Genomic DNA, 20,634 nt, shown 5'->3' on the forward strand with positions numbered 1-20,634 from the left:
TTAAGAACTGAATGACATCGAATAAGCACATGAATTTCTGTTGAGGAAAGAGCTATCTCTGACTGAATCTTAAGGATAAAGTACTGACAATATGGTAGACAACACAGAAGTCCACAGACATCCACAGTGGGGCTGTATTTACAGAACTAGGGTAGACAGACAAAGCAGAAGCTGTGTGCAGGAGACATGGGGAGGTGCTGCTCAGTGGGTACAAGGTCACAGTTTTACAATCCTGCAGATGCACTTTACACTTGGTTGTAGACAGTTTTCATTCCTAATGAACGTGTTCTAAATGAGGTTGACATTGTGTGGCTGAGGTAGCTCACTGAATACAATGAGTCCTGACTCTGATCCCTAGAGCCCACATTAACGAAAACTCCAGTGTGATGGCGCACACTTGTAAGCCCAGTGCTGAGGAGGTGGACATGGGACTGACAGCCTGCTTGTTGAGTTTCCGACCGGTGAGAGACGCAGACTTCTAAAAACATTGGATGCAATGAAAGAAACAACATGGAAGGTTGTCCCTGGAATCTGTACACACACATGCATACATGCTGGATCTTATATGTGTTCTTAGTGGAAATACTGCAAAGAATCAAATCAGGCAACACATTTTATAGAGATGAGTGCTTTATTATCAAAATTCCATTATATTTGTAGCTTATACTTGCTACAATAAATTTTATCAATCATAAAAATAAACTTCTTTACCATGTAAAACCCAGCCTCCTCTTCGACTTCTGAAAATCATTATACTTTGATCCTTGAGAGTTATAAAAAGGGAGCTGGACACCAGTGGCATCGTTTGCCTGGTAGCTTGGTCGTATCCCACCCCTGCCTACGAAGGGTGGTCCACGGCCACCTCCCACGCCTTCCTGTACAGCTCTTACCAGAGGGTAAGTGTATTTCTTTGTTGATTCAGATTCAGAGTCAATTACTTCTCTGGCATAATTCTGAAATTCTTTCTCCTTCTCAGCTGCAAGGGCTTCAGTAAGTCTCCAGTAATCTAATTCTTCTTCTTTTGATTGTTTTGCATTAAATTTATTTATGGCCTATTGGGAAGAAAAATACATTTTAATATTGGTGAAAACATCAGTTTTCAAAAAATCCATATAATATTAAGATGTAGTTGTAATTTTATAAACTCAGTATTTTACAACTATGCTAATAACTCATGAATTCTATGCTAAGAATATACTCAAAATATGGATCTATCAAACTTGTTAAACTCATACAGTCAAACAACAAAGCAAAATCATTACAAGCATAAAATTTAGATAAAAATCAGGCAACTAAATTTACAATTTTCTTTCAATAATTTATATATGTGGTATCCAGTAGGTTAAAAGGCATAAAAATAATTATTGTTCCTGTCAGTCAACATAAAACTAAGCCAGCAGGGAATAATACCTAAGTTTTATGCAAATGATTACATTCTATTTCCCAGGAATGTGGAGTTAGAACAATGAGTGACATTAATCTATGAAAATTTATTCAGAACTGAGGAAGTACTACAGGCAGTCTCCCAAATAATTTAGAAAGTCTTCGTCTTATAATGTTATGATTTTTAATGGATTTTCTGTGAAATTTTGATTGATAGATTTCACTTTTTAGTTGTAACATTTAATAAATGTTGAATTTCTAAATATAAGTTGTTTTTCTGCATATGTTTATATATTTAATATCCATGAAAGTATCTTGATCTATAACTTCAACATAAGATCTAATCATTTCTACTAGTTGAAATTATGAGGGAAAGGCAAATGATTACTGGGTTCTAAAAGTAAGGTTTAAATTCTGTTTGTTGAATTGATGACAAAAATATCTAGTCTTAAAAAATAGTATTCAGTAAGACTGGAAGTCAGAAGTTAAAACTGTGGGACAGTAAAGTGAGGCAGGTCTTTGGGACTTGGTAGTCAGCCTAGCAAATTGGTGGATCCCAGATCCCAGTGAGAGACCCTGAGTCAAATAATGTGAAGGGCTCTGGAGCAAAACCCAAGGCTTGTTTCTGATCTCCACATGAATGTGTACACACACACACACCTGCATATACAGAAAGAAAACAAAATCATGGTTAACAGGTTTGAATAGACACATTGCAAAAGAAGTGGGATAAATGTCTGGCAAGGGTATGAGAAGGTGCACTGCAGACACGCCAAGCCGCTCCATCAGAGCAGTTAACATTCCAAGATGCCAAGGCCTGGGAAAGATGCAGTGACTTGCACTCACACATGTTGCCAGCAGGGATGGAAAAGAGGACTACCTATTTGGAAAAGATTCTAAGATTCTACACAGAGATAATTAGACATCAGATTCTCTAATCATTTAAATCTCTTATATTCCCTTGTATCAAAATTGAAGACTGCAAGATCCCAATCAACATGGTCTCTGGCATATTGCTGCAAAGATGGGGAAAATCATGTTTGGAAATCTAGCTAAAGGCAGAGTGTTTGGAATATGCCATAAGAAAGTAAGGTGAGAGAAAAATGAAGCAATGAGCATTAGGGCCTGTCCCACGATCTGCACTTTTTTTTTTAGTATTTAATAAATACAATCAGTACTAAAGGCGGTTATAAAATGTGTACATAAACAACCTAGAATGAGACCTGTGGGGGTGGATTAAGTCCTGAGTGAACGTTTATTGCTGACATGAACGCAGACATGTCAAGGACTAAATGTCATGGAGCAGCCGAGCCTTCCCCTGGTCCAAGTGCACATACTGACAGCATGTTCAAAAAAGGTCCACAACAGCTTCCTCCTCCTGCGTGTTTACAGCCTGAGACTGCTTCCCTACAGAGACCTCCTACTGAGATGAACTAAACCTGACTCTATTCAGCTCTACATAATAACCCTGCCTCCTGGTTCAGCTGTGTGAAATAAACTTGCTGAGTTTCCAGGCTGGTGCTGGTGTAGCTTCATCAGAGGTCATGCCCCCCATCCTTGCTATTCTGTATGTATGCCTGTTTCTTCATTCCTATTGCCCCAGTTAGATCGATCCCTAAACCATCACAGAAAAGGACTACAGAGTGGAGATTCTAAAACTAACTTCACATTTTTAATATAGCTTTATTGTGACACCACATTGATCACTTGTTCCTCTCTAATGAAAGGAAACCACTTAAAGAAAACCAAAGTGAAGTCTCTATTACATATTTACTTTTAAAATTCCTGTAAAAGTAGGAATAGTTACCATTTGCTGAACGTGAGCATCTTGAATTTCTCGTTTCTTTTTGCTGGTTTTGAGCTTTTTCTCCTTTTCAAGATCCTGGAAAATCTTGTCTGCCTTCAAGACAGCCAGCAACTCTTCTTTAGACTCTATTTGTCTTTGCCTTTCTTCTTCCTCTTTATTTTTCATCTAGATGTTTAATGACAAAGGAAAAAATGTAATCAGTTTTAGCCAACAGTTCTCATTAAAAAGAAATGAACTCAGAATGCTTCAAGCAAAGAGCCAGAAGCAACGTAGGCCAGGAACTGCGTGTGGCAAGGTTGCTTTGTTTTATTCTCTTGAATATGAGAGAGAAACTTAATGAAAGTGTAAGGAGAGTCATATAGACCAATCTCTTTGGTTAAAGACAACAATCACATTGCATATGGTAGTGCATGTCTATAACCCCATCAGTACAATAGGGACACTGAGGCAGGAAGATGATGATTTCAAGAGGAGCCTGGGCACAATAGTGAAACTGCGTGGAAGGAGGATCAAAAGAGCAGGAGCAGGAAGAAGGAACAAGAAAAGCAAGATCTTGGAGTACAGAAATGCTGATGTGTTAATTGCTACAAGTTTGAGCCATGTAATTTGAATGTTAGGACGACATACAGGGAATAATGTGGGGTCCATTTCTAAGATTAAGAGATGCAGAAATGCAATCAGGTAATTTATGTGGCTTCTCTTAAAACATTTAAATAAATAGAAAAGACAAGCCTGTCATTTAAGATGGTTCTGAAAAAGAACTTTGCATCCTTAAATAGCTTGTGGGGTGGGGGGCACTGGAGAGATGACTCAGCAGTTAAGAGCAGTGGCTGCTCTTCCAGAGGATCTGGGTTTGTTTCCCAGTACCCACATGGTGGCTCATAGCCATCTCATAATCCATCCAGTTCCAGGGGATCCAATGCCCTACTTCTGGCTTTCATGGGCACTAAGGTACACACATGGTGCACAGATGTACATGCAGGTAAAAGCCCATACATGTAAACTAAATAAATAGCCTTAAAAAACACCTTGTGTATAACTGATGGTCTTTCTATCTTCTAAAAATAAGCGTTGGTTTTCTGCAACCAGAGCACACTGGCCAACTAGGCCTCCAGTGTCTGCAGACCAGAGAGTATCCTGTAACTATTAATCAAAGAGGTCAGCTCCAATATGCCCAGGGTCCCTTGAGAGACTGGAGTCTTGGTTCTATGAGTCTCTGAGGTCATTATGGTTGCAGAATTCTGATTTTCATGGTTCCAGTGGTACTGGATTCCACTGCAGAATCTGGAGTCTATGTTGATGTGGTCCCAGAGGTTACTTTGGGCCTGTGGTTATAACCACATTACAATATAGGAGACAAGCTTCACCGGGTCTGATTTGATACCCTGTCTTCAGCATGTTCACAAAATCCAAGGGACAACCAAAGTTTTGATTCCAGCTGGTCACTGTGCTGCTTAGTACACAGCCCTACCCTTGGTCCTGCTGTCACATAGCCAAGACAGGAAGGGTCACTTCAGCAACTCAGTTGATATTCCACAACAAGTTTCATCAGTCCCCCTAGCTGAGCTTTATGAGATATGACTCACAGAAAACAGAATACCCTAATAGTCTCAGAAGAGAAGAAAGCCAAAACAAATCCATGTCAACCAATGTATAAAAACAACACAAAAAAAAAATCAACAGTGGGATATGCCACACATACCCCATCACCTACCAACTGATAAGGTGATGTGCGATGTACTTCTGTGTATGTGCTGCTTTTACCGGATAATGAATAAAGCTGTTTTTGCCAATGACTTAGCCGAGTATAGCCAGGCAGGAAATCTGAACAGAGATATAGAGAGAGAGTGGGCGGAGTCAGGAGACACCATGTAGTTGCCAAATGAGAAAAATGCCAGCCACAACTTTACCCAGTAAGCACAGCCTTGTGGCGATACACAGATTAAAAGAAATGGTTTGGGTTAATTCAAGATGTAAGAGCTGGCTAGAAATATGCATGAGTCATTGGCCAAACAGTGTTAAAATTAATATAGTTTCTGTGTAATGATTTGGGTCTGGGTGGCCTGGAAACAAATGAGCAGCTTCCATTTTCAATAAGGGAATCAAAAATGACAGAGAAAGCTGAAGTGTTTGAGAAAAAATTCAGTCTTACTGGTCAAAAGAATTAATGACCATATAAAAAGTCAAATAAAAAGTTGTATGACTTAACGAAATCTATTCAATACTTTGACAAGACAATCTCCAAAGTCAACATAACTATATTAGAGGCAAACGTTCAACATGTAGAAGAAAAATTTGGCAAGGAGACTGAAACATTAAAAAAAAAAAAAACAACCAAACAGAAATACTTAAGATGAAGGATGGCCAATTAAATAAATACAACAACAGATGCCATCATTAACAGACAAGAATATGCACATGCAGAAAAACTAATTTCAAGGTTAGAGGACAAAGCTGAGACAATAATCCAAACATTAATTTATTCAGGGAAAAAATTAATGAGCATTAACTATTTCTAAGATGTCTGGGATACAGTCAAGAGGCCACACCTGAGAATACATAGTGTAGACGGAGCAGAGGTTAAGAACCAAATGAAATAGATGGATTAATAAAATCATAGCAGAAAACTTTCCAGATTTACAGAAAGAAGGAGGCATCCAAACAGAAGGCATATGGCACTTCACTTACACATGACCAGAGAAGAAACTCCATGATGTATTATAGTCAGGATGTCAAAAATACAAAGTATAGAAATATTCCTAAAAGCAGGATGAGAAAAACATCAACTCACAGAACGGTAGAAGTACCAGTCTTACTCCAAACTCTTCATCAGGAACTATGAGAGCCAGATAAAGGTATTTTAAGACAAACAGAAATGAAGGCAATTCATGACAACCAAGGCAGCACTACAGAAAGTTCTCAGTAGAGCACCTCACAGGAGAAAAGATGAAAGAGGCTGAGCACAGATGAACCAGACTAGGGAAAGAAACAACACGTTCAACACAGCAGCTCAGTAAACCCTCAAAGTTAATATGGGAGAAAGAAAACCATCAGCAGCTCAGCAAAACAGAATGTCATCCATTTATACAAAATAACAAACCTTTCTATAATAAATCCTCAAGCCTCAACTCATCACTGAAAATACTCAGACTAATGGACTGGATTAAAAAAAAAAAAAAAAAAGAAGGGGGCTGGAGAGATGGCTCATTGGTTAAGAGATTTGCCTGCTCTTCCAAAGGTCCTGAGTTCAATTCCCAGCAACCACATGTGCTCACAACCATCTGTAGTAAGATTTGGTGCCCTCTTCTGACCTGCAATGACACATGCAGGCAGAACACGGAATACATAATAAATAAATAAATCTTTTTTAAAAAAAAAATAAAAAAAAACAAGAATAAACTATATGTTGTCTCCAAGAATCACATTTAGTTAGAAAAATACACTAAAACTTAATATCAAAGGATGAAAAACAAATTACCAAGCAAACGAAATGTAAATAAGCAGGCTTAGCCATCCTTATATAAGACCAGGTAAGCTTTAAACAAAAACTAGTTAGAGGAGCTAAAATGGGATACTACATAAAGGAACAATTCATCAAGAAGAGACAACAGGGGCTGGAGAGATGGCTCAGCGGTTAAGAGCATTGCCTGTTCTTCCAAAGGTCCTGAGTTCAATACCCAGCAACCACATGGTGGCTCACAACCATCTGTAATGAGGTCTAGTATCCTCTTCTGGCCTGCAGAATATTGTATACATAATAAATAAATAATTTAAAAAAAAAAAAAAAAAAAAAAGAAGAGACAACAATTGTAAACTGTTGTGCACCAAATATTGGAAGCCCTAGTCTCATAAAACAAGCATTACACCATAAAAGTCTGCTGGGCAGTGGTGGTGCACGCCTTTAATCCCCTACTTGGGAGGCAGAGAGAGGAGGATTCTCTGTAAGTTCGAGGCCAGTCTGGTCTAAAGAGCGAGTTCTAGGACAAACATACACAGAGAAACCCTATCTCTAAAAAAAAAAAAAAAGGAAGGAAGGAAGGAGGAAAGAGGGACAGAGAGAGGGAGGGAGGAAACTAGTATGAAAACTTACACTTTGAAAAACTGGATAACCCAGAAGAAATTCTAAATGCATATTATATACCAAAATTAAGTCCTGAAGATATAACTTAAACAGGCCAATTACAAGCAATAAAATTGAAGCTGTTATTGAAACCTTCCCCTCAAAGAAAAGTCTACAACCAGATGGATGGATTCACTGCTGATTCTATCAAATTTTCAATGATGACCTCAGACCAATTCATCTTGTTTCACAAAATAGAAAGTGAAGTTATCCTATCAAATTAATTCTGCAAAGTGAATGTTATTCTGATACTGCAATAAGGTAAAGATACTATAAAAGAGAGAACTTAATACCAATTTCTTGCCGTGCGGTGGTGGCGCGCGCCTTTAATCCCAGCACTCGGGAGGCAGAGGCAGGTGGATCTCTGTGAGTTCGAGGCCAGCCTGGTCTACAAGAGCTAGTTCCAGGACAGGAACCAAAAAGCTACGGAGAAACCCTGTCTCGAAAATTAAAAAAAAAAAAAAAAAAAAAAATACCAATTTCTTTGATGACCATAGATGCAAAAATTCTCAACTTACAAAATTCAGAAACTAGCTCTTGTTCCAAGACAGGCTCCAAAGCTACAGAAAAACCCGCTCTTGAAAAACAAAAACAAAAACAAAAAAAAAAGAAGGAAAGAGAAAGAAAGAAAGGGTTACAATATCACTAGCTATCAGGAAAATGCAAATTAAAATGGCTTCAAGATACTACTTCACTCCAGTCAAAATGGCCATCATCAATAAATGCTGGAGAGGATGTGGAGAGAAAGGAGCCCTTCTTTGTTGTTGGTAAGGGTGCAAATGAATACAGTCACTGTGGGAATCTGTTTGGAAATTTGTCAAAAATGTAAAAATAAAAACTACAATATGACCCAGCTATTTCACTTATGGGCAAATATCTAGAAAACTTCATACCATACCACAGAAATATTAAACCCTGATGTTTAGAGCTGCTTTATTCACTATAACAAAAAATCAGAGGGCTGGAGAGATGGCTCAGCAGTTCAGAGCACTGGCTGCTTTTCCAGAGGTCCTGAGTTCAATTTCCAGCAACCACATGGTGGCTCCCAGCCATCTGTAGTGAGATCTGGTGCCCTCTTCTGGCCTGCAGGCATACATGTAGACACTGTATACATAATAAATAAATCTTTAAAAAAATTGGACTTAACCTAATTTCCATCAACAGATGAGTGGATGATGAAAATATGCTGTATGTATTCTAAGACAACCGTAACCTGAATATTTGCGAGAAATTGGAAGTACTTAGAATGTAGAACTTCAGGTGAGGCTACACAATCTCCGAAGAAATAATGCTTCACATTTTCCCTATATGCGAACACAGCAAAGAATATTTGTATACGTATAAATAAATGTACATGTGTGTCATATAGGAAAGAGAACAAGAAAAGCTAAACAGGAGACAAGGAAGGACTGGGTGCAATTAATGAGTCATGAAGAAAACACAAAGCCAACTGTTCATTCAGTGCTAACTCTGCCATGGAGTTTCACCTTTGGTGGAGGATAAGAGCATACAAATCAATTCAGTGTCAAAGTGTAAACTCCAATATAGAGCTACATATCTTTTCCTGATGGTCATGACAAATGTATAGAAATTCATCAGGATGTATGGATTTTGCATCTAGTTAACTTCAGTGTAGGATCTGTCTATTTGCAAGGTTTTTTTTTTTTAAAAAAAATGAAGCTTATAAATAAAAAAATGTTTCAAGAATGTAGGAATACAATTTGCAAACTGTCTCTCAAATCTCTGCTTGTTTTGAGAGAGGCAAAGAGATAGTAGCCACAGCAGGGAAGTCTCAACACTATGCACTGGAACCGAATTGTTTACCACAGAGGCTCTATGATCTGCAATTGATTTCAGGTCTGCTTGATTTTTTTCATATTTTTCTTTTTCTCTTCTCTCCAGTTCAGCCTCAGCTTCAGCAATATCTCTAGCAATAATCAAATCTTCAGTATCAAGTTTCTCTTTCATTAGTTCACTTAGGAAGTTATTTATTCTTTCTCTCCGCTCTTCCATCAGCCTATAACAGAAGAACCACATTTGCCAATTCATCCAGAACAGCTCTGTAACGGAGCTAAAACACTCTCAGTAGGGAATCTGAGGTGTTATATAGTCATGTACAAAACTAAAAGGAAGTCTGTAGTTCTATATAGATTTGTGTGTGTAGAAATTAATTTTAAAGTTTTAATATTGAGCTAAATAAGGAAATATTTAATAGCATAATAGTAATATAATATATAATATAATATAAAATAATATAATAATAATAAAATAAGGAGATAAGTAGCATATATTCTAAAATTTTCCAAGTGATCAATGTGTAAAATATAATCACATGAGTGTGTGCATGTATACTTGTATAAGAAAAAGGTGTTAAGATTCTCCATAACACAGGAAAATATTGTTCTTGTGTGTATGTGTGGTGCATGCATGCCTGTGGTCATGAGTGTATGCATGGGTACAGTGGAGACCAGAGGATGATTTTTGCAGTGTCTTCCCTGTAGCTCTCAGCATTTTTATTTTATTTTTCTAAAGATGTATTTGTTATGTATATGAGTGCTCTATCTACATAAATACCTTTATGCCAGAAGAGGGCATCAGATCCCAACAGAGATGATTGTGAACCACCATGTGGGTGCTGGAAATTGAACTTAGGAACTCTGGAAGAGCAGCCAGTGCTTTTAACTGCTGAGCCATTTCTCTAGCTCCAGCATTTTTATTTTTTGAGACAAGGTTTCACTATGCAGCCCTGGCTAGCCTGGAACTGCTGTGGACTAGACTGGCCTCAAATTTACAGAGACTTTTCCCACCTGTTTCCCAAGAGCTGGGATGAAAGGTGTGCATCGTCATGCCTAGCTTTTGGGGGGAGGGGGATAGATCTCTTTTCTGAATTTAAGCTCAACATTTTGCCTAGACTGCCTGGCTAGTGATCCTTCAGAATCTACTTATTCCCTCCACAGCACTGGGGTTGGCTGCACCACCAAAAGCTTGTGAGGCCCAGAACAGATTTTGGAATACTTTGTTGGACTATTCTGCTTGCTCTAGCACTGGGATTTACACTATAAAACCCCTTTCTTTAAATAAAACCTTGGAAATAACTAACATGTTAGCCAAGTACTAAACAACTCACACTACCACTACATCCCACCCAGAGCCAAATCATAGACATGCTGATTTCATTTGTTTATATGTCCCTGGCCCTGTGAAGTTTCTGAGGTCAGGGCTGGATAATTCTCTTTCTAGTCCAGGGCCAAGTATGTGTCTGGTACATCATATACGGTAAGTGCATTTTATTAGAGAAGTGAGGGAAGGAGACTTAAACAGAAATATTTTAATTAGTTATGACAAGTTCACTAATTTATTGAGAGGCTGTGAACCTTTGTATGAGGAATTATGAAGAAGATACTGTGAATGAATGAACGAAAGTAGCCTGAGGTGGAAGAGACATGCGTGCAAACACGTGTGGAAGGTGGCAGCCCAGGCCCTGAGAAGGAGTCTTCTAGCTGCTATAACAGAATGCCTAATGGAAGAAACTTGTAAGGACGAATCGTTTACTTCAGCCCGTGTTTTCAGAGGTGCCAGCTCACAGAGGGACTAGAATGGCAGAACAGGACAGAAAAATGGCAGCCAGGAAGAAGTATGAAGAAAGAGCAGGGGTGTGTGAAAAGACAGCTCAGTCGTTGAGAGCTTCTTGCTCTTCCAGAGGCCCCACATGGGGGCTCACGACCATCCCTGACTTCTGACCTCGTCGGGAACCAAGTACATATGTGGTACGTAGGCAGATATGCAGGCAAAGCACTCACATGTAAAATAAAATGAATAATCTAATTGTAAGAATTAAAAAAAAACAGAAAAAGGAGAGGTTAGCAAAAGCTATAGCCCCAGGGGCACGTCTCCAGTAACACACGTTTTCCATTATACTCCACCTTTGTCAGCACATCTCAATGACAGCACCAGTTTCTTGACTGACAGGAGGTGTTCAGCTGGCCCCAGCATGCACTGTTTTCCTGGTGTACTGCTCGGCCGTAGTTTCAAAAGTAATAAGGCCAACTGCCTATGAACAGAAGCCTCCAACTCTGGGATCCAAATAAAACTTTCCTCTCTTTGGGCTGAAGCAGCAGGAGTGCCTACAATACTGGAAAGCTGACTAACAAAGTGTACAGTTTTTCTTTATTTCCACTTTGTATTTTTGGGTTTTAGTCTAGAAGATACAATTTTTAACTGAGGTGATCTTGAAAATTCTCAATGGAAATGTGATACTTACTAAAGATCTAAGAGTTCTGGGCTATGGTGGCACACACCTTTAATCTCAGCACTTGGTAGGCAGAGGCAGGAAGATCTCTGTGAGTTGGCGGCCAGCCTGATCTACAAAGTAGAATCCAGGACAGTTGGGGCTATGTAGAAAGATCTTGTCTCAAAAAAATAAAAAAAAAAAATTTTTTTAAAAAAAACAAGAAAAGGACAGGGAGGAAGGGAGGGAGGGAAGGAAGGAAGAAAAGAAGAAAGGAAGGAAGGAAGACAGACAGACAGACAGACAGGACACTGGTGAGGCACATATTTGGGCTCATCTGTGCGTCATTTCCAGATGGGATTGAGAGAGGAAGGCCCTCATGGGCTGGGGTACTGGACTAGATGAAGAGGAAGAGAGAAAATGAACTGAGCCCTGCGCCAGCATTCAGCTCTCTCTGCTTTCTGGGCCATGTGGATGTGAACAAACAGCCTCATCCTTCTGCCTCCACAGCCATGAGCAGATCTGGCCACCATGACTTTCTGCCATAACAGGCTATTTATATCCTCAACTGTGAGTCAACATGAACTCTTCCTCCATGCGGCTGTCTTTTGTCGGGTGTTCAGCTACAGCAATGAGAAAAGGAAATGTATAGCCCAACATCTCCTAGAGCCTCCTCCAGCTCAGCATTTCTTCTAGAGGATACCAGTGTTTTCAACAGTCTACCATAGAGAGTTCTGGAACATTCCATGGGTAGCTCAACTCTCATGCCCCAAACTGAAACTATCATGTCACTAAACACCCTAGTCATCTATGAGACTTCAATTCCCAAAGAAAACCAATCTCAGATAGCACTTTAGTAATCATGTTATGTTCCTAGCACCCATGTGATGGCTCACCACAATCCACAACCTCAGTTCCAAGGAATGCAACAGGTACACACATGGATGTAGTGTGCAGGCAAAACATTCATATTCATAAGGCAAAGAAATCTAAAAAAGGGTTTTTGAATCCTACCTGTTGGTTTCAGCTTCCTTGTCCTGCCTCATCTGTATGAGGCGTTTCTTGGCTTTGATAAACTTTCTGATCTTCTCCTCCTCCTCCTCCTGCTGCTGCTGCTCTACAGCTCGGATGATGTTTTTGTCGTGCATATGATCCTTAAGGAAAGAAATGTGGCTTGTCACAGCACGCTTTCCAACACATCCACCGAGAGCCTGTCAAATGGTCATGGCTTCTCACCCAGTCATTTCTCTCCTGAAAATTTATCCCCATAACCAGAAGCTTGAATAGATGTTTATGTCCACACACTTTATATCAAGTTTATTTACATTAATAACACAAAAGTATTGGAAACAATCTATAAGTAGTCAATGATGCAGAAATGGTTAACTAAATTGTAATCTCAGTGACGTGTAAAAAAAGGCCACTGGCTTCCCCAGCACCCTTCTTTAGGAAGATGCTCGAGGATAGTCTTCAGCAAGAGAGAGTAAACAGGAAACAGAAGACATCAGAGTTGGGAGTAAGAGCCGTGCCCACCGAGTGGCCAGGAAAGCCCAGGACAGCCAGGCAGCAGGTAGGCCCAGGGAACAAGCAGCCCTGAAGGAGAGGAGATGGAGGGGTCTCTGTGGATACGCTCTAAGAAAAACAACACAGGTGACTGTTTACTCTTTAGTCAAATATTGAAAATTAGCATCAGTAAACATTTGGCAAAATTTATTGGTTACATAGAAAAACAGTCATCAAAATGAAATTTTAAAATATTTAAAAATATAGTCACTAAACAAATCAAGGTATTAAAGTAAGCATTTGTAACAGTAGGCATGGTAATGCATACCTGTAATCTGTGTGATAGAGGGAGAGGACTAAGGCAGGAGAATCATAAATTTGAGGCCAATCAGGGTTAAAACAAAATGAAAATTCATGTAATGAAAGAACTAGAGCCATTGTGGTATATAGCTTGGATCTGCAGAGGCAAATAATTACACAATCCCGATAATGACATAAGTGTGATAACTACTGAGCAGGAGATGGAAATGCATTACAAAGGATGAGAGCCAAATGTTCCACAGCCAGGACAAGGGGCAGAGAATGGCTGACACTAACAAATCAGACCTAATATAAAAACTAGACATAGGGACTGGCAAGATGGCTCAAGAAGGCAGGGCACCTGAGCCTTACAGTCTGAGTCCTGAGGACTCATATGGTAGGAGAGAACTGACTCCCAAAAGTCACCCCTGTGCTGTACCCATGCACCATTAACACACATACAGGCAAATACACACATAGAAGTGAATGTAATACAAATAATGACAAAATAAAATAATACATAATACCTTTGAGCAACAAACGAAAAAGCTAAACAAATCTAATAACGTTTGCCTCTAGGAGTTTAATGTGTTGACTTTGTACATGTACTATTTAAAAATTAAAAAAACATTGGGGCTGGCGAGATGGCTCAGTGGTTAAAAGGCAGTAGCTGCTCTTGCAGAGGACCCTGGTGGGTCCAGCACCCACATGGAGGCTCACAACCGTCTGTATCTCCAGTTCCAGTGGATCCAACACCCTCTTCTGACCTCTGCAGGCACAACACACATGTGGTACACAGACATACATGCAGGCACAAAACACCCACACACATAAAACTTTTTTAAAATGCTAAAGAAAAGTATAAAAACATGAAATCAAATAAATTATATCCATAAGAATCACAACAGAAATCAAACATACATCACTCCCATTCGTTCCTCACAGTTTTTGTTTTAAGGAAACTCATTTCAAATATGTCTTATTTTCTTTCCTGCATGAAATCACATCCGCACAGAACTGTACTCTGAACATGATCACTCCTAGCAGGGGTCTCTCAGGAACACAGCTCGCTGGAGACTTGTTCCTAAGTCAGGCATCTGACTGTATAACTGATCCACTATGGCATCTTCAACTTACAAAGAACAGTTTCCTGCTTTCATTGATCTCTTCCTGTTTCTTGCTTAGTTTCTTTTCCATTTCTATTTCATACAGCAAATTCTGCCGCTTTATCTCCTCAGCATCTTTTTCTTCATTTTTTTTCCTTTTTTCTTCTTCCTCTTCATGTTGCTTTATTCTAAAGCAAAAAAACGTAAGTGTAAGTAAGAGCAGACAGACAAGTAGGTCACATTTCAGAGAGAAGAATCAGGTTCGAAGCTGGGGGTGAGAGGACATTGAATTCTCTTCTGGAAAAGAGCACGAAATGGCAGTGGCAAAGACAATCTGAGCAACCCAGGACTTCCCGTACTGTCTGGCTCCAAACCCGACTGTTAGGAAGAAAAGAAGCCAGACAGCAGAGGCAAGTGCTCCTTGTCTTTAGACAGGACAGGTAGCTGAGTTAGAGGATTGGGTAAGTTCATGGGCTCCAGTGCACAAATAGTGGAGACACAAATCCTCAAACAGAGATTTTAACCAAGAAATTAAACATGCTAGTACAAAATACACTCTCAAGCTGGCCCAGCGCCACAGATTAGCCTGCCCAGGTCTGGCGCCCAGACACTGTTTACAATGCTGCTCTATGTCTTACTTTCTAGGCTTGGGGTCAGAAGGGTTTTTTATTTTTGCTAATTTTTATTATCGCTTTTTGTTTGTTTGTTTTTTCAAGAAAGGGTTTCTCTGTGTAGCTCTGGCTGTCCTGGAACTAGCTCTTGTAGACCAGGCTGGCCTCAAACTCACAGAGATCCACCTGCCTCTGCCTCCCAAGTGCTGGGAATAAAGGTGTGCGCCACCACCGCCCGGCTATAACTTCATCTTTGCAATGTTCCCTTAGTCCTCTATACTATAGCCATTGTACTTACACAAGCTCCCCAAACCACCTGGTTCTCCTCACTTTCGGGCCATTTCCCATCCTGTCTCGTCTGTTCGGAGTCTACCCCACTCTTCATGGCTTACTCTACTCAATGTCCAGGATTAAAGTGGAAGCCACCTCTCCTGCCAACCTACTCTAGACTAAATCAGGTGTCCATTGTGTTTACACACACCTTTCTACATACATTTTCCAAAGTATTTATCATACCCTAATTTGTTTATGCATTCTGTACCTTACTCTCCCAGATTAGGAACTTCTAAAGAAAAAATAATGTACCTTATATTTCATGATTAGAATAATGACTAGCAAATGAGCATCATATTTTTAAAATAAACTAATTAATATATTAGGAATGTCAAAATTAGTTAAGGTCTTGTTTTTTCTTTCTTTATTTACAGTGCTGAGAATTGAACCTAGGACCTCATGCATGCTGGGCAAGCACTCTACCACTGAGCTCTCTTTATTTTCTGTCTTTTTTTGAGACAGGGCTTCTGTGTAACAGTTCTGCCTGTCCTGGAAATCACTCTGTAGACCAGGCTGACCTTGAACTCACTGAGATCCATCTATCGCTGCCTATCTGTGCTGGGATCAAAGGTGTATGCCACCACTGCCCTGTTTTTTTGTCTTTTTTTTAAATTTAATTTGATTTGTATGTATGTATTTTGTCTTCATGTATGTCTGTGCACTACATCTATGTAGTGTTTGAAAAGGCCAGAAAAGGGTATCAAATTGCCTGGAATTGGATGGTTGTGCGCCAACATGTGGGTGCTGGAACTCAAACCCAGGACCTCTGGTAGAGTGGTTAGTGCTCTTGACCACTGAGTCATCACTCCAGTCTCTCATTTTGTCTTTTTAAGAGAAATGTAGTGGGTACATGTAAATAAGAGTGTGTGCCTGCATGATGTATGTGGAGTTGTACACTTGTGAAGGTCAGAGAACTTTGTGGAGTTAGTTCTTTCCTTCCTGGGACTGAACTCACATGTCAGGCTTGTGTGGCAGATGCTTTTACCCACTGGGCATCTCAATGGTCTTTCTTACATAAACCAGACTGGCTTCCAATTCTTGATTCTTCTGCTGCAGCCTCCTAACTGCTATGGTTACAGGATTTATCACCATACTTGACTCTAGTCACTAGTTTTAATCTTTTTCTTTGTATTTTTTTCTACCATGTATTTCAGCACAAATTAATTTCAAAATCAGGGGAAAAGCTATACCCATTATGAGAAAGACACATAAAAGCTCACGTATACATACTGCTTCAGATGGTCTTCAGCAAGGGCACATCTTTCTCTGCGTTGTTTTTCTTCTTTCTCTTGCTCTTCTTTAATAGCTTTTTCCATGTTGAGTCTCATCTGTTCCTCCCATTTCTTGTCTGATTTGACTGAATTCTTTTTAAACTGAATTTGGGCATCGCGCTCCTTCATAACTCTACTGAGAAGAAGTCCTGACTACAAAAAAATTGCACTATTTTAAAAAAATTGTATATAAGTAATTAGAGAAAACTGTTAACTACGCATGCTAAATATACATATTTATAAATAGGAGAGAAGCTGGACAGTACATGAAAGCTTTTCACTCTTTCTGTCTGGTAAAACTGATACTGCTTTGCGTTTTCAATGGCCTTCTTCCGTTCTCCTTGTTTGTATATTTCTTCCTCCAAATCAAGAATTTGTCTTTCAGCCTCAATCTCTTCGTCACGTTTTTGCTTGGCTTTAAGTTTCTGTTCTTTCATTCCCTGTGAAAAGACAAAATAATCAATCTCTCTCTCTCTCTCTCTCTCTCTCTCTCTCTCTTGTTTTGTTTTTGTTTTTTCAAGACAGGGTCTCTCTGCAGCTTTGGTGCCTGTCCTGGAACTAGCTCTTGTAGACCAACCAGGCTGGCCTCTAACTCACAGAGATCTGCCTGCCTCTGCCTCCCAATGCTGGGATTAAAGGTGTGCCCCACCATCTCCTGGCTCGCTCTCTCTCTCTCTCTCTCTTTTTTTTTTTTTTGAGACAGGGTTTCTCTGTGGTTTTTGGAGCCTGTCCTGGAACTAGCTCTTGTAGACCAGGCTGGTCTCGAACTCACGGAGATCCGCCTGCCTCTGCCTCCCGAGTGCTGGGATTAAAGGCGTGCGCCATCACCACCCGGCTCTCTTTCTCTTTTTTAAAATAGTGTTGGAGATCAAACCCAGCCTTTGTGGTTACTCTAAACCAAAAGCAGTATTTTGCTTTTATGTATCAGTTTAATTGACCAAAAAGTTATTATCGATATAAGATCACTTGAATTTCATTATGAATTTTTGTGTTGGCATAATTCATTAGTAATATGAATTTACACTTTGGATTGATTTCTTTGTTTTGTGTACATGGGTGTTTTGTCTGAATGTACATCTGTGCATCACATGCTTGCCTGGTACATGAGGAGATCAGAAGAGATGGCTAGATGCTTTGGGACTATAGTTACAAAACACTGTGAACCACTGTGTGTGGGGGGACTCAAACCACTATTTAGCCATCTCTCTACCCCTAATTTAATTTTTAATTTAATTTTTTAGGTGGACAGCCATTTACATGATTTGAAATCCAAAACCATTAATGGGATCTATAATGAATCTCTCCAATCCTAAGACTTCACTAAGATTAAAAACTTTTCTGTTAGTCAATCATGGTGGTGCATGATTATAACTCCGACTACTCTGGAGACAGAAGCCAGGCAGAAGAATATTTGAGGTCAACCTGGACAGTATAAAAAAAAACCCTCAAAAAGCAAAAGAATCTTCTGTCTTTTAAAAGACAAGGTAAGTAAATGATAATTCAAGATATATACTGAAAGGAAATATTTTCAAATATATATTCTTTGAGATGGTATCACAGAGTCCAGGCTAGCCTTAAGCTCACTGCATAGTCAAAGATCCCCTGGAGTTCGTGTTACAGGTGATTGTGAGTGGCTCAAGGTTAGTCCTGAAAACTGAACACAAGTCCTCTGAAAGAGCTGTACGCACTCTTTACTGCTGAGCCATCTCTCCAGGCACCCTATATCCCCCTCACAAAGTTACACAAACAAAGCTGGGCGGTGGTGGTGCATGCCTTTAATCCCAGCCCTTGGAAGGCAGAAGCAGGTGGATCTCTGTGAGTTCAAGGCCAGCCTGGTCTATACAGCAAGTTCCATAATAGCCAGAGCTACATGTCTTGAAAACCAAAGCAAAACAAAAGAAAGCTACAAAGTTGCATATACAGTGATCATATGATTTCTCATATAGATATCTATATCAAGATATTTACTCAAGAGAAGTTGGAGCATATGTCCATAAATAGACTTGTATGAATGTTCACAGCGACTATAACAGTCAAAAGATGGAGACATCCAGATGTCAACATTTGGTTGGTTCCATGCCATCAAGTGACCAGATAAATAAACTTACTGTATCAAACACTAGACTACTACTCAGCAGTACAAAGAGTATATTTAACAGCATAACGAAGTCTCAGATTCTGTGGAGTAAAATCTCTAATAATAAATAGTAGATGAGTGTGACCTATAATTTATGAGGAGTGACAAGGATTTAAACAGTGAAAACTTTTAGGCAATGAATATGTTCATTATGCTAACTGTAATGATGGTTTTATTTATTTTTTTTTAATATTTATTTATTATGTATACAATATTCTGTCTGTATGCCTGAAGGCCAGAAGAGGGCGCCAGACCTCTTTACAGATGGTTGTGAGCCACCATGTGGTTGCTGGGAATTGAACTCAGAACCTTTGGAAGAGCAAGCAATGCTCTTAACCACTGAGCCATCTCTCCAGCCCCCTGTAATGATGGTTTTAGAGGCATAAATGTACCAAATTTTAACAAAACGTTTACCTTAATTGTGTCATTTACAGTATGTTACTTAAAAATCTTGAAACCGTGTGCCATTGTATTTATGAAGTTTGAACATCAAATGATTCAAAAAAGGTACAAGATACTACTAAGAAGCCACAGGTAGTGTTCAAAGCATGCGTCTTCTAGGGGGCTGATACTTACTGCATATGTGTTGGTCCAGTGTTTTACCAGTTCCTGGGATTGGACGTGCATCTTCTTCTTTGCTGTTCTTTCTGCACGAAGGGCCGCCGCTTCTCTCGTCAGCCTGCTGAGGCTATCCCGAATCCTTTCCCACTCGGCATGTGGGATTATGGTGACCTGCTGGAGATCTACCTTGCTAGGCAGGAGAGGTGGATAGGGAATTTCTTCTTCTTCAGAGTTCTTCATTCCTGTCGCATTAAACAGTAGGTTAAACGTTTGTCCGGGAAAAGTTCACGTGCTTTTTTTCTCAGATATGTCTGTAGTGGAGTGGTGTCTGGAAACTGCCTCACATGTGTGACTTAAGAATGGCTGAGGGGAAAAACACAAGGCTTTATGAAATCAGAGGAAATTGATGGAATCTTTGGTGATTTCCTTCATGTGTAAACTTGGGTAAGAATGTAATGTTCTCACTGAACAGGTAGTCAGTCACTCAGGTCCTCTGGAGTGGGGGCGGCGCTCTGCAACTGAGCTCAGGCAAAACATGAAGAAGGTTCAAATTTCCAGGAATCTACCATAACAGTTACCATGATAACAATTAAACTGTTGTGGTTGGACTTGATAAAAGATTTTTTTTTTAAAGAATCCTACTTTCCCACATGTATGACAAAATCAAATCTTATGTCACCTTACTTTACGTACCATATTTTTTACACTACCAAAGCATTTGACTTGGGGTGGGTTTTAACTTTAGAGTGGAAAGAGTTAATTCCTTGAGCTACTCTGCAGGTCTGGAACAGAATGGCGACTTAATAAGCCAATAACATTTCCAAACGGCATTCCAAAATTTACTCAACGAATAACAAAGCTTAAGAACCCCCAGACTCTTGTATCGGACGTGCAGGGCAGTTTGGGGGCTGGGAGGGCGACTAACTTTCTGCTTTTTCTACCCCCATTCCTGTGAATTTTCTACTACGCACGCCTCAGTCCTCATTCCACTCATTCATCCGAAGGCCAAACCTGACTAACTTCCAAGGATACTTGTTGGAAATGCTTTCGACATGGCAAAGCCCATTTCAAAAGGCAACCGAAGCCCTCACTTGTTACCCTAGATTGTTCGAGGAACAATCCCAGCTCCGGAAGGGCCCACGGCAGCTCACTTGTGCTCCCCTTCGTCCGTCCGGAGCGCCGCCCAAAGCGCACCTGCATCTCTAACTAGCTGAGCTCCGCGAGGGCAGACCGGGTGAGGAAACTGTCGCCACGCCAACTTCAGCAGAGGAACT

General features: G+C 39.9%; 1 protein-coding gene across 1 annotated transcript; it reads right to left on the reverse strand.

The window, feature by feature from the left end:
• Positions 1-629: 629 nt before the first annotated feature.
• Ccdc173 (coiled-coil domain containing 173) lies at positions 630-20,612 on the reverse strand. The gene is made up of 9 exons (XM_041631633.1): positions 20,512-20,612; positions 19,376-19,602; positions 16,929-17,102; positions 16,622-16,815; positions 14,479-14,635; positions 12,553-12,692; positions 9,135-9,327; positions 3,191-3,355; positions 630-1,052 (listed from the first exon to the last, which is right to left on the reverse strand). The coding sequence occupies exons 1-9, from the start codon at positions 20,558-20,560 to the stop codon at positions 708-710; spliced, it is 1,644 nt and encodes a 547-aa protein (XP_041487567.1). The 5' UTR covers positions 20,561-20,612; the 3' UTR covers positions 630-707.
• Between the last annotated feature and the right edge of the window lie 22 nt (positions 20,613-20,634).

Source organism: Microtus oregoni, unplaced genomic scaffold (genome assembly GCF_018167655.1).
Source record: "Microtus oregoni isolate MIOR12 unplaced genomic scaffold, Mior012 000037F_ref0000500, whole genome shotgun sequence".
In the NCBI taxonomy this organism is placed as follows: Eukaryota; Metazoa; Chordata; class Mammalia; order Rodentia; family Cricetidae; genus Microtus; species Microtus oregoni.

Excerpts from the sequence above, each read along its gene's own strand:
- Ccdc173 (XM_041631633.1), bottom strand. The coding sequence starts at position 20,560 with ATGCAGGTGCGCTTTGGGCGGCGCTCCGGACGGACGAAGGGGAGCACA. Across the intron at positions 12,693-14,478 it reads AAAGCAGGAAACTGTTCTTT|GATCATATGCACGACAAAAA; the intron begins GTAAGTTGAAGA and ends TCTTTCCTTAAG. Across the intron at positions 9,328-12,552 it reads AAGGAAGCTGAAACCAACAG|GCTGATGGAAGAGCGGAGAG; the intron begins GTAGGATTCAAA and ends CTTCTGTTATAG.